The sequence below is a fragment of the Opisthorchis viverrini genome (assembly GCF_000715545.1).
Source record: "Opisthorchis viverrini unplaced genomic scaffold opera_v5_96, whole genome shotgun sequence".
Classification (NCBI taxonomy): Eukaryota; Metazoa; Platyhelminthes; class Trematoda; order Opisthorchiida; family Opisthorchiidae; genus Opisthorchis; species Opisthorchis viverrini.
The window spans coordinates 1255535-1268054 of NW_008751749.1; the positions used below are offsets into that span (position 1 = coordinate 1255535).

At 46.0% G+C, this 12520-nt stretch overlaps 1 protein-coding gene across 1 annotated transcript in view; it reads left to right on the plus strand.

Moving 5' to 3' along the window:
• Positions 1 to 5315: 5315 nt before the first annotated feature.
• The window catches only part of T265_05142 (hypothetical protein), a gene marked incomplete at both ends in the record, with an annotated part of 14207 nt that continues 7002 nt past the window's right edge, over positions 5316 to 12520 (plus strand). Inside the window, 2 exons of the mRNA XM_009170066.1 lie at positions 5316 to 5406; positions 9279 to 9568. Of these exons, the coding sequence (XP_009168330.1) occupies positions 5316 to 5406; positions 9279 to 9568 (381 nt within the window). The remainder of the gene's footprint in view (positions 5407 to 9278; positions 9569 to 12520) is intronic.

A 12520-nucleotide genomic window follows, 5' to 3' on the forward strand; every position in this document is an offset into this window, starting at 1 on the left:
GATGGATCAAAGACGGAACGAAGAGTGAGAAAAGTTAACTCAACTTTTGAAGCTAGAGCCACGTACAACAAATTAACGAAGACTTTATGGATGGCGGCACAGTAGAAAAACCTGTTCCGGTCACAGTAATATTGTTACCTTGGACGTCTAAGATAGCCATCTGTGAGGCCTACAGAAAACGTAAGATTCATTCTTGTTTTACGGACCCGCTGGAAACGACTGAAGCAGTTCAAATCAACATCTCCTATATGCGCAACTTATTGATCCAGGAATATTGTAAGCAATGAACCAGCTACTGTTCATACTTTCATCTGACTTTTTCGATAAATTTTCGCGATATTTGAGTTGTTGGCTACAGGTCAAGCACCCGGACAATGATTATCAAACCGTAAACGGCTGAGTACAGGTTACCTTCTCGTTCTAGCTCTAAGGAATCCGAGGAGACAAGGATCTGCATTTTGGAATGAAGGGGAGTTGGTTGACGATCTATCGTAGACCAGTTATTGGTGTTGTGCTTGGAAGAAGTACTCAATTCTTATTTTTTCGATGGTAGTTTGCGAAGAAAGACCATAAACTTCATACTTAGAGTAGAGGGAGACAACGATAGTCTCTAGGCTCAAGATCCCACAGTACCTGCCGGTTTTGTTTGGTGCATCTGAAATGTTTCCTGAAGACACCATTACTGTGATTGTGTTTAATTTGTCTTGTTAAGGACCACCACGTAACTCGTAAAAAGCATCATTACTAAGCTCAAGCCAACCAAGTGTCCACGTCTAGGTGTAAACAGATACCGAGATAGGGAGATCAGCGATAGACAAATCTCCAAAATAAACTGGAGTCTTTTATAGTTGCACTCGTTTTACGGTTGAGTTAACATGATCCCAAACAAAAACATGAAGTACTCGGTCCACAATTAGCAAATCAGAGACATGATACAATCTCGTGAATGTCAGTTTTCGGTTGATTTCTGATTGAACGCCCCTTAAAAACGTTTGGAAGCTAATAACTGACAAGTAAATGTAACTTCGGAATATTCGATTATCAGCAAAATTCACATAATACGGGACTAAAATTACGCAGGTCAAGTAATCGCTACGGATTGGCCGACACTAAACCCCACGAGTTATGGTTCTGGGACAACGGTTGTCGAAAACCTGCTGCTAGCACAGGTCTAGTCTCAGTGCCATACAACATAAAGGCCCGCACTGTAACCTGAGAAACAAGTCCTGTCTCAAATTAGCAAACGCGAATCGAAACATGTAGCATTCTAAATCGATCTCCTTCGTCACACTAGAATCGGAACTAATAAAACTTCCAATTTACTTGAAGCACCCCACAACTTCGAGTGTCTCTCCCTGGATTGTAAGTGGCGTGCCAAAGGACGCGATAACTTTCGTCAGTTCATCCAAAAACACTTATGTTGTGTTTGAATATGGGAACGATGTCATCTGCATATTCCAGGTCGACAAGGTTATCGCCAGAGGCTATTTGAACACCAGGATTTTGAAGACTTCAGAGTGTTTGACTCATGATCTTGTCGATCACGGAATCAAATAGGTATGGGGAGAGCGGGCACCTCTGAAGAACACCAATTTGCGTAGAGAACATACTGCTCAACCGAGTCTGTGGTGCTTTGGATATCCAGAAATACTAAACTTTTGGGTTGTTTATACGTATGGCGTTGTTCTAAATCTGGACAACGCAACACATATCAGGCCGGAGTCCCGCTTGCTGTTCTCGAGTCACCATAAGGTGGTGAAGGACAGGTGATGCCAAGAGTCACCAAGAGTCAGACTTCCTATGATTGTTGCACTCACTACGTGCTTCTTTTTTTGAAAATGGACACTACCACCGATTCCCCCCAGAGTTCTATGACTGTCTCCTTATTTCAGATGCAGGCAAGCAGATGTGTGAGGAAGAATTCCACACGGATCCCTCTTTACCGCTCGCACTCAGGTGCTGCTACGGCCGAGAAGTCCATCCCACACAAGATTGGCCGAGAATTCGGGACGCTTGCCGGTCCGACATCAAGCCGAGATCTAACTGGTCGAAAGTCTGGACCCAACACCCAATCATGACCCAGTATTAGCCGAATACCGGTTGCCAATGGCGCATCCAGAACGCGCCAGAATTCCTAGAAAGTTATTGCCACCTACGCTATATATATCAAGCGCTGTACAAGTGTTCCTGACTTTGTTTCGGGCGTTAATATACCCTGTGCACCTTTCGTAGTTGTTTTGACGTGAACGCTACCTTGAGAGGCCTAAACCGAGAACTAAGCTGAGAAAAATACCGTTACTACACGATGACTGAGGGTTCACCCGCGTCTTAGAACAATGCGCTTGACTGAGGGTCCACCCGCGTCTTAGAACAATGCACTTCTACGTGTGCTGGGATACAGCTAGAACGCCCATATCCTCACAGGTGTGAGGAGATGTCCATCTTGTTTTTAAACAAGTTAGGTGACTCCATAAACCCATATCCGCGTGATATGTTATGTTGCTGTGGCCGAATGTAAAGTGAACAAATGGACAATGAGGAATATGAAATCCGTCGGAACATACTTATCAAGGGGTTCAAACTGAGACTTTTCAAAGAAATGAATGTGTTGACCGGAAAGTATCGATCGCTCGAGGCAGCAGATGATGGCGAAGTGGGACCGGTTGTACCGGGAACATAACGGTCAGCGCCCGTAAATGGATCAACATAAGCCAGATCGCTATTCGTCGGAGCGCTGATTTTAGGACCGGCGTTCTTGATTATGAACTGTGCGATGGTATCCAGATAATCTTGTGGAAGATCGTGCTGATGAATGAACCGTTGCGCAGCAACCCAAGGGTCATCGGTGCGATTGTACGGCAACTTCAGAGGGGCTGCACCATCCACGATATCAACAGAGAAGACGAAGTCATATTCCTGGAAAGCAGCAGGAAGGAAATAGCGATAGAACATAAATGAAACATGTAATCCCCTCTGGACAGACCGTCTGAAGTGGTCGAAATTATAAGGAATTGACAACTGGAAAGCGTTTCAGAGGACCACTCAAGACAAGTATCTTCATATGAGGGCAACTGCAGCTCTAGCTGACGTGATTCCGTTGAGTCTCCCATTATCACGCCTAGTTAGAGCACATGGTTGGTAGAAACTTATGACCTACGCCTACTTGATGAGCACCAGAAAGGGCGAAACCGGTCGCGGACTGTTGAAAAGTTTCCAGTAACCATATAAGTAGTGCATGCCGTCAAGGTGCAAGATATTCTGGCTGGCAACCGTGATTACCCACAATATCACACCTGATTAACAAACAAATTTGGCCCTCTGTCGTTTCCTGAGAAAGCCAACTGGCGAAACGAAGAGGCGCCATCGTGAAGCCATTAGTGCCTACAAGTGGTTGGGACCAAACTACAAAAAATCAACCCATCTAGATAAACAGGTGAGAAGTCTGCTGTTGGGGTCAACAAGCAACAGACGTCCACAGCAAGCAAGGTCACACGAATTTAGTGGGGGTCAAAAACTAACCATGGTGCGTTGAACACGAAATCGCCGAAGAAGAGAAGAAACGGTGGATCTTCAGCCCCGAAACCTACACTCCTCCGATGTCGCTGACCACCTAATGAGAAAGTCCATGCAGAGAATCAAACAACCCTCAACCAGAATGTTGAACTCACACTTTCTGTCATATAACTGCTGTAACCACTTATGCAACCCAATAGTTCGATGGGGTTTACCTAATGGAGTGGGGAATACAGCTATTATCTATGTACGCGCGAGAAATTCAGAAAAAATGGGCCACCTACAGATCATCGTGAGACATATGGTATCTACAACAAACGCAGAAACTGAAACGACGAAATTGGCTTCGTCATTGTCAATAACGGCAATCCACCAGGGGCGAGTACTGCCACTTGGCTGCCTTAAACAATAACGTCCCAGTACAGAGAAGCGAAAGGGAGGGAAATTCGTGCAAAGAATACTGTGCATGCTTGGAGAAAAAGAACAATGAGGTGCCTGGGACAGAAATGAAATAAGCGTCCTGTCGATAGTCCTGTTGATAGTGGGATCGATTGCGTATCCTTCGCGAAAACACCTCAACGTAAACGCAGTGCACAACGACAAAGAGATGGTATCCTCTGGAGAACTGGGTGGGTCCCGGGCAAGAGGGCCCAAAAAGACCACCGGGTGGATGGCAGTTCCTTTCACCTAGCGTGACTATGGCATGGTGAACAAGTGTTTCCAACATAAAACGCTTTCTTTTGTAGACGGTGATGTCACACAGAGTAGGTCATAACCACCTTCGCTTTGTTCGCTGTCCTCGCTACCAATTTACACCGTCACTCACCACAGTGTTGCGAATATGTTGCCTAGTCCTCTCTTCTATGTTACGAAAGTACTCTCTGAAAGGCTTCATAATTTTCAGCTAGGGAGGGTGCAATACTGCAACTATGACGTAATACTCCTCTGTTACAGTTTACATAACCTTCTAAATAGACTGACATTCGTTTCAAAACCATACCTGATGCAAGTTTACAAATACTGCTCACGGGTTCATATAGCTTTACTGTTCTTTACAAGAATCGTTGATGTGGCGGCGAAGCAACTTGGTGACCCATAGAAGGCTGAATCCGTACAGATCAAGAGTACTCACCAGATTCCCAAATACCTATTGAACGAGAGCTAATTTTTCGGACCGTTCGGACCTTCTTAAAGGTGATGCTCTGCAATAGATTGTTTTCACTCACCTTGCCATTGTACACGGATAGCTTCGACTGACCGGTTCCAACAACATCACCGATTTCCACCCAACGTGTCTCGGCGCCAGACCACTGGTAACAGACAGACCGGTCGGAAACGCGAACAACAATCACCTGACCCTCTCGTCTGCCTAGATGGAAAATTGAAGAGCGACGTGATAGGTGTACCCAGTGTGATTAGCCAAACCCACCAAGTCTACGAAAAAACGCCTTCAGAAATGACCGAAATTCCTTACCTTTTCGGAACACTACCTTTTAGAGATATGAAAAGTTAGTTGGTCGGTGGCAGCAATCATTCCCGTATACATATATACGGGATTCCTATAAACAGGGACGAGGTGCTAGTGACAGCGAAAAAATTACTTTTTATTGAATGTTTTCTTTTCATACCGCCGACAAGGCTCATGTAAGGTTGTTGCTGCGTTGAGAATCGGGTCCCAGAAGTAAGCCGACAGAATCACAGAAGATAATCAGTGTTTGGGCACTTGGCGCTCGAAATACGCCCGAAGCCGACTTATTGTAACTCACGAGATAGTCGCTTAAAGCAAATTACAGGATGACAGCATGCCACGTGGAAGCTACTACTTCTGTGGTGCCGCGTACATATTCGACACAACGTACTCTACCACTCCTGGAAATTTTGAAAACACTTCAAGTAAGTCAAGCACCGCGCCAACTTCAGAGTACTTGGAAGAATCAATTGATTTCAACAAAGATACTGGGCTCGTATTGGAACGTAAAACCATTCTCGTACACTAGCTTCCACTTCTCAGCTTCTCAATAGCTTTTTAACGAATCACACAAGTAGCTTCTAATGAGTAGATGTGAGCAGCAAGCTTGCCATTATCGTGTCCACAACGCCGTGAAAAACCGAGTTAGTCACAGAGGGAATTCTAGCCACGTCACTTCAAGACAATCTCAATCGGAAAGGATTATCATCATACCACGGGAATCACCAGTGCAGTGACACCAAACTGACAACTACAACGTAGAATGAGAAGGCATGAGAAACATTACCAAGTACTTACAGACAGGTTATTCAAAACGCAGACAAACCCCCGTAATCGTTGACTGATCCTCTCAATTTATTTCCATATCTGGTTTATCGTAATCATAATGAAAACCACTGCGTGAAGTGATAGAAACTGCGCAGTCCTAGCAGATGTTTTTTGTAAGTAGGAATCATGTTCATGAGCTGTAGATTTTCATTAAATCACTATCAGTGTCACTCTGTCAAGTGGAAAAATCTCCCATCTGTGACGCCCCCCGACACCTGAGTCCTGGCGTTTTTTTTTGAAGCTGTGTAGTCATAAAGGGTACTCATTAAACGCGGACTTCTCTGTCAGATGCTCCGCCATAGCAAATTGTCAGCACATCGTTCAGCTGTAGCACCTTTTCGTTGCCTAGCTGCCATGCCACACGAAGGAAGCACAAGGGCTGGGATGCTGCCGGGTTGCCCAAGCCTAGACAGGAAAAGTCGAGAGGCAGAGGTCGGGGGTTCGAACCACGGACCTTCCGGTCAGTAAATTCGCGCTCTAACCACTTGAGCCATCTCGCTCGCAAATTACCAGTACAAAGCAAGAGGCGATAGCAGAATTGAAACACGAAATAAGGGTCCTCCTGCAATCAGTCAGTCAGTTAGTTTTGCGGTTTACCCAAATCCAGTAAAGGTAACAGGACACATGATTAGGTCAAACTGGCACTACTATTAAGCTGGATAATTACCTGGCTGTAGAAGTGCTTCCATTCCAGGAAGCTTGTTAGGATCGAGATCACCGGTACCAGCAGCATCGGGGACAGCAATTTTCGAGCTGGCTAATTCGGCCTCATATGTTTGGATGGCATCCTCGGGAGCCTGTCTGGACGGGTCCGCAGAAAATACGCGAACCACGGAGTCACTACAGTGGAGAAGTAGAGTTGACGGACTCACATTGGTGTCTTACTATCAGTTTCAATAGCAAACACACAATAAATGTCGGATGAAATGTGAGGAGAAGATTACATTACCGACAGATAAAACTTACCTACCCCCAACTACAACGTCTCCAGCAGGTGTGAGTGTCACACACCATGCTGACTGACATGGCAAAGGGATTGACTGCTTGGAGCCGAACTGCATTCCGGTACCCCATTCGCTCGTGGATGGAATAGACCACACGCGTACGCACCGATCTTCACCTGATGAGACGAAAATACCCAAGTCAATTCGGCTTGCAATCCCATAGATATAGCTCGTGTGACCGTAAAATTCACCAACGCACTGCCCCGTAGGCACGTGCCAAGCACGGATACTTGCGTCATTACTAGCAGACAGTATACGTTCATCGTCTATCAAAGCGAGTCCGCGAATGCAATCGTTGTGTCCACGAAGAGTAGCGAGTAACGTGGTAGTCTGTTGGCCAGTAGCATCGAGCACATTCTGTACACGCCAGATACGTAGCAAACGATCAGCCGATCCGGTTGCGAGTAACAAATCCGAATCAGATGTACCGGAGAAGCAGGACTTTGGCAGAGGTAAAACGCACCAGACAGCCGCTTCATGGCCTGAGAATAGAATTTTATGATAAAGTAAGAAATATCATGGCAGATGAAAGCATAACCAAGCCTAAACAGGGCTTCAGGGACAACAAAACAGACTATATAAGCGGATGAACCATATCACGGTCTAAAAGAGCGCTATTACTGACTGACATTAGGAATTGGGTTCGACTTAGACCTTCAGTCGTCAACCGAATACCCACTACGGAATGCCCACCAACGAAAGTAATGAAAGATGCGGGAAATCAAAAGGAATCAGATTTAACAATTGAATATGATTGGACGAAAATAGGCGCACTACTGTTTTTAAGGTTCGGCTGTACTGTTGGTCCCCACCCAGCCACTGGACGGGTTTCAAGCACCCCGTCCTGGTAGATGGCAGATACCAGGGTGACTGAAACTTTAATTTAGGTCACTGTTTGTCGCAACAACTCCAACGCGGATGGAACTGCCGCGGTACAAATGATTCCCCGTTAATTTGACTCGTGTGTTGTTTGGTAACATGTCCCGAGTTATTCCCCACTTTCCGCGAACAGCTTAACCACGCTTATTCCTTTTCCGTTACATATAAGAACCATTGGTACCGAAGATGTGGCCAATTCAACCGGTCCGACTATGCAACTGCTCTAAAGTATTGCAAGAGGGCGAGATGGCCCAAGTGGTTTGAGCTGAAAGTCCGTGGTTCAAACTTGATCTCTCCCTCTCGACTTCCTCTGTCTAGGCTTGGGCAACCTGGCAGTATCCCAGCTCTCGTGCAACCTTCGTGTGGCATGGCAGCTAGGCACCGAAAGGTTTTCTTAAAGTATTGCAAAGCCATTATTCACAAGGCAATGCTTATTAGTCACAGGGCTAGAGTATTCAATGAAAAACGGAATTTCTTCACTTCGGAGCATAGTGAAAGCCTCCACTTCCACTGACCCATGTCTCTGACCTTCGACCCAGTAGTTCCAAATCTCTACCCCCCCCCAAGAGAAAACTGTGCCAAGCATACATCGTTTCGTAACCACTGCTCCCGTTTACTGACGGCCTTTCATTCAGCAGTAGCACCCTTTCAGTGCCTAATTACCACGCCACCAGAAGGAAGCACGAGGGTGGGATACTGCCAGGTTGCCCAAGCCTAGACAGGGGACGTGGAGAGGCAGAGGTTGAGTTCGAACCATGGACCTTCCGGTCAGTAGATTCGCGCCCTAACTGCTTGGGCCACCTCACCCTCCCCCTCGAATATCGAGATTCCAAAAGGTAAGTCTTCATGCAACACCTGTTTTCAAACAATATTGCATGGTTGTTACCGTATTCATCCAAACGTTTTATGATTTTGTGCGCCACTTCTTCAAGTAAAACATTACGGTTAACTAGGAACGCTGATACCCAGGAAGAGTACTTCGGGCATACATACGTATGCCTCAGAGGTCGTTGGTGCAAAAGACTCATCCATATCCTTCCACGAAGATGACCGGTGGATTCAAACGCATGAGAAGTCGGTGAGTTGATGTAAAAGTCTGAATGCGTTTTGGGTACTGCTGCAACCGGACTACCCTAGGCCAAGAGTTGGTCGGGATCCTCTTCATAGGTCAAGCCGAAAATAGCCGTCATTCAACGTGGTAAAAGGGTCAAAACATGTCGGACACTTACTCTCAATCACACTAGGTTCCGACTACTGACTCGGACATTTTTAAACTAGTTATATGTAGACAAACGCACAGGTTAAATGATCATCACAAAACGGACACGAAAAACCAAACGGGCGCAACCAGCCTTTAATAAACAGAATGATGTATCGATGAAGCAACAAGCAAAGAATAGCCTATAAGTCGAATTACCCTGTAGAGTCGCCACGCATTGCCTTTTCCACCATATCTTGACGGATTTATCCCACGATCCACTGACCAGTATTCCGCGAACATCAACGGCCAGACAACAAACTGAATGGAGACAAGTTAGCAACAAACGACACACAAACCCGTATCATCGTGACCTTTTAAACTATAGGCGGGTTCGGAATGCCCAGATGCATAGGCCAGAATTTGCTTGTCGTGAGATCCGGTGAAAATCCATTGAACACCGTCCTGGGTAGTGAATACAGCGATCGCTGCGACATAATTGCTGTGCCCGCGCATCACAATGCCATCATGGGCATCACAACCTTCCCTGGAAGGAGGCGCAAAGTTGAGGAAGGAAGCATTTCAAAAAAAACAGTGATACTTTGGATACCAGAAATTCGTGTAGGTACGCAACGGGTTGGAGGTATTCCAGAACAATTGAAAACCACAATGAGTAAGGTAAACCGCGTTGTGAAAGTAAAAGTGATTGTAAGAGATAAATTATGTACATGCGTATGAATAGTTCGCCTTAGTTCTCAACAATACTAATGTTTGAAAGATGAGTGCAGATGAACAGTCAGCAAAGATACATAAGAGAAAATATGGTATTGCTAGCCAAGCACGTGAAGTTCATAGGATGTTAGGATCGACTTATGCTGCTGAGCCAAAAAGGTATACCACTGGGTTTTAACATTGCCTCAGACTAACGAGGACCATTGTGGCACAGTTGTGCGACGAGGATTTTGCGGGAGAGTGACCCTAGGCGTATTCAGGTGCCTAAGTACGGATGTATCCGAAACAGCTCGCATGCGATGATACCAAAAAAAACTTCGAAAACTAACAGTAAACGGAATAAGTGGTGCATCTGGTGCTTTAGTTAAGGGATATATTCGGATACACACACCATCCACGCACTATGTATGCTACATATGCTGGTGTATCATGTGTTCCGCAAAACAGCTAGAATAGAAAGAATGCAGAGCTTAAAATATGATCCGATGGTAAAGCATCAAGTTCACCATAAAACCTGGCTGTCCTACAGGAAGAAGTTCGTGACGTTTCCAGGGCTTCTCTAAAGATACTGCAAGAGAGGTCTGCCAAACTACGTTAGCTATCTGCTTGCAATTAACCACACTGAGTGGCTGGATGAATGTACGTTCAAAGTTCGTGACAGATTAACGCTAAACCGTTTCGTTTACTGCTCGGCTATCCGTAGTCCTTCAGACTACGAAAAGCATGCACTTTAGCGTGGAATGACGGATCGTGTACCTCTCTGACGCATTGAGCGATATTGGGGAGTATCCGTGTGACGCTAGCACTACCATACCAGGTTGGTAAATGGTTACATGTGTGCCAACACAGTCTTCTGGAGATATGAACATGTGTGGCGACTTGTTCTATAAAAATGGTCATGCACTTCAGTTTCCCAGTGAACACCGCTGCATTCCGGTCAGGCTTTTGAGCAAAAGGCTTTGGTTGATGACCCTAACCGTCTTCCTGTATAAGTCTGGGCGCCCGGGCGGTATCCCAGCCCACGTACAACCATAAACCACTACAAACAGTACCATGTCACATAAGCTGTCGAACGATGCCATCAGCAGGGTTGCCTTACTTACCGCATACAGCAGGGTGGGTAAGCGAAAACGATGTGCTGCTGACGCCTCCCTTATTTTCCTTTCATAAGCTTTTGTCTTTTCCTCTTCCCATCCCATTAGTAATTCCCTTTTTGTACGCCCATCAGCTCAGACTAATGAATCCGTTGGTCCTGCGTTGGTTTTGCCAGCAGCATTTGTGCGTCGTCCGGCGCTGAGTCTCAGGCAGCTCGAAATCAACCTTAAGGCCTTAACGCCCAGTTTGTCTGACTGCGTTTAATGTTAGCACCCTAAATGTTCTGTTACAGCTAGCTGAAAGCTCATATCTTCCTGTGCTTGCCAGAGATCCTAATGCACAAGTAGGCAGGCCCACGGAATCTGAAACAGTTGGCTGGTGGACATGAACTGGACTCGGTACGTACGGGCAATAGCGAGCGAGTCCTTTGAATATGTCCCGCCACAGACTGTTTCTGGGCAGTAAAAATGTCCGAAATCAGTAAAGTCCTCTGGCCACATATGGTCTTCCAACAGTGGGCCATCCACGAACCCAATTTGATCAGTCACCGATACCGTGGATTAATAACCGACTGCTGCTCGTTTCAGAACACCTGTGTATTGCGACCACACACTCGTCTGGATTCACTTCTCTCTTCATTTTGCGGGTACTGCAGGGCCTAGTAACTGAGAGAATGGCAGATGTGGGTGTTGAACGAATTTAATGGAATCGTCTTGTGGAGTCTCTTCCAACTTCCGCACCATCAAAGGTGAATTCATACTGGAACGGGATCGCCACATGTTTACACGGTGCCTGTGGCACGACGCTATTAGTTTCACTCAATCACTGGGTACTGGACACAACACCGACCCTGCTTGTATTTATGGAAAATGTTCCCTCTGTTCTCGGTGTTCCCACCGAGTCCCACTGGAACAATAATCCGAAGACATTATTAATCAGCCACTAAAAGTCTTTTTACGTCCTCAGTGTGCAGTGGCGAGGTTTCTGGCTCGTATAATACTATGGAGCACACCGCAGCATTTTATACTCGAAACTTGACAGATAACCTGATGTGGATTCCGCGCCATAGTTGATGCAGGTCCACAAACGTTGTTATATTCTTCCAAAACCATCTTTGGTTACACCAACGGAACTGATAGACCTGCTAATGTAGACAGATTTGTCTACTACCCCAGTAGGCTCATCAGCAAGCAGGAGGTTAGGGTTCAAGTCCACATCGGTGGACAAATTACACTTGCCGGTAGCTCAGGCCCAGAAAGGAGGTTTGGTTGGGGTACCCCATCTTCAGCCTTTGACTTAAAAGTCCGACCCACAAGTTAGTGTGAGGATGTGGGGTTCCGTTCTGGGATCCTTGCCCTAGCCTGACTCAAAAGTCTGATCCACGAGGCAGTAGTTGTCATGTTTGCTAGGACCCCGCAGGAGCTGAGGCTCAATTGTTTCGGGTGCAGGGGACTCGCCTAATCCAAGGGCACAGTCAGTAAGGTGCTTTTTGAGCAGCATTAGAATCTTTGATCTTGAAACTATTTTGACTGTAGTAAATAATGCGTCAGCGGTCACAGTCGACCGTTGGGCGATCGGAATGTGCGGTTTTTAGGGCCGACCTTCGAGTTCGTTGCTTTCATGAACATTGCCATGCTGCAGGCCTGAAGGAAACACCTTCAACATCATCATCAGCAGCAGCAGCATCACCAGCATCATCATCATCACCATCAAAGACAGCAACATCAGTGTTGGCACTGATGCTTCACTGCCGTACAACCATAAGTTCGTCTAGTTATATATATATACATATATATATATAAT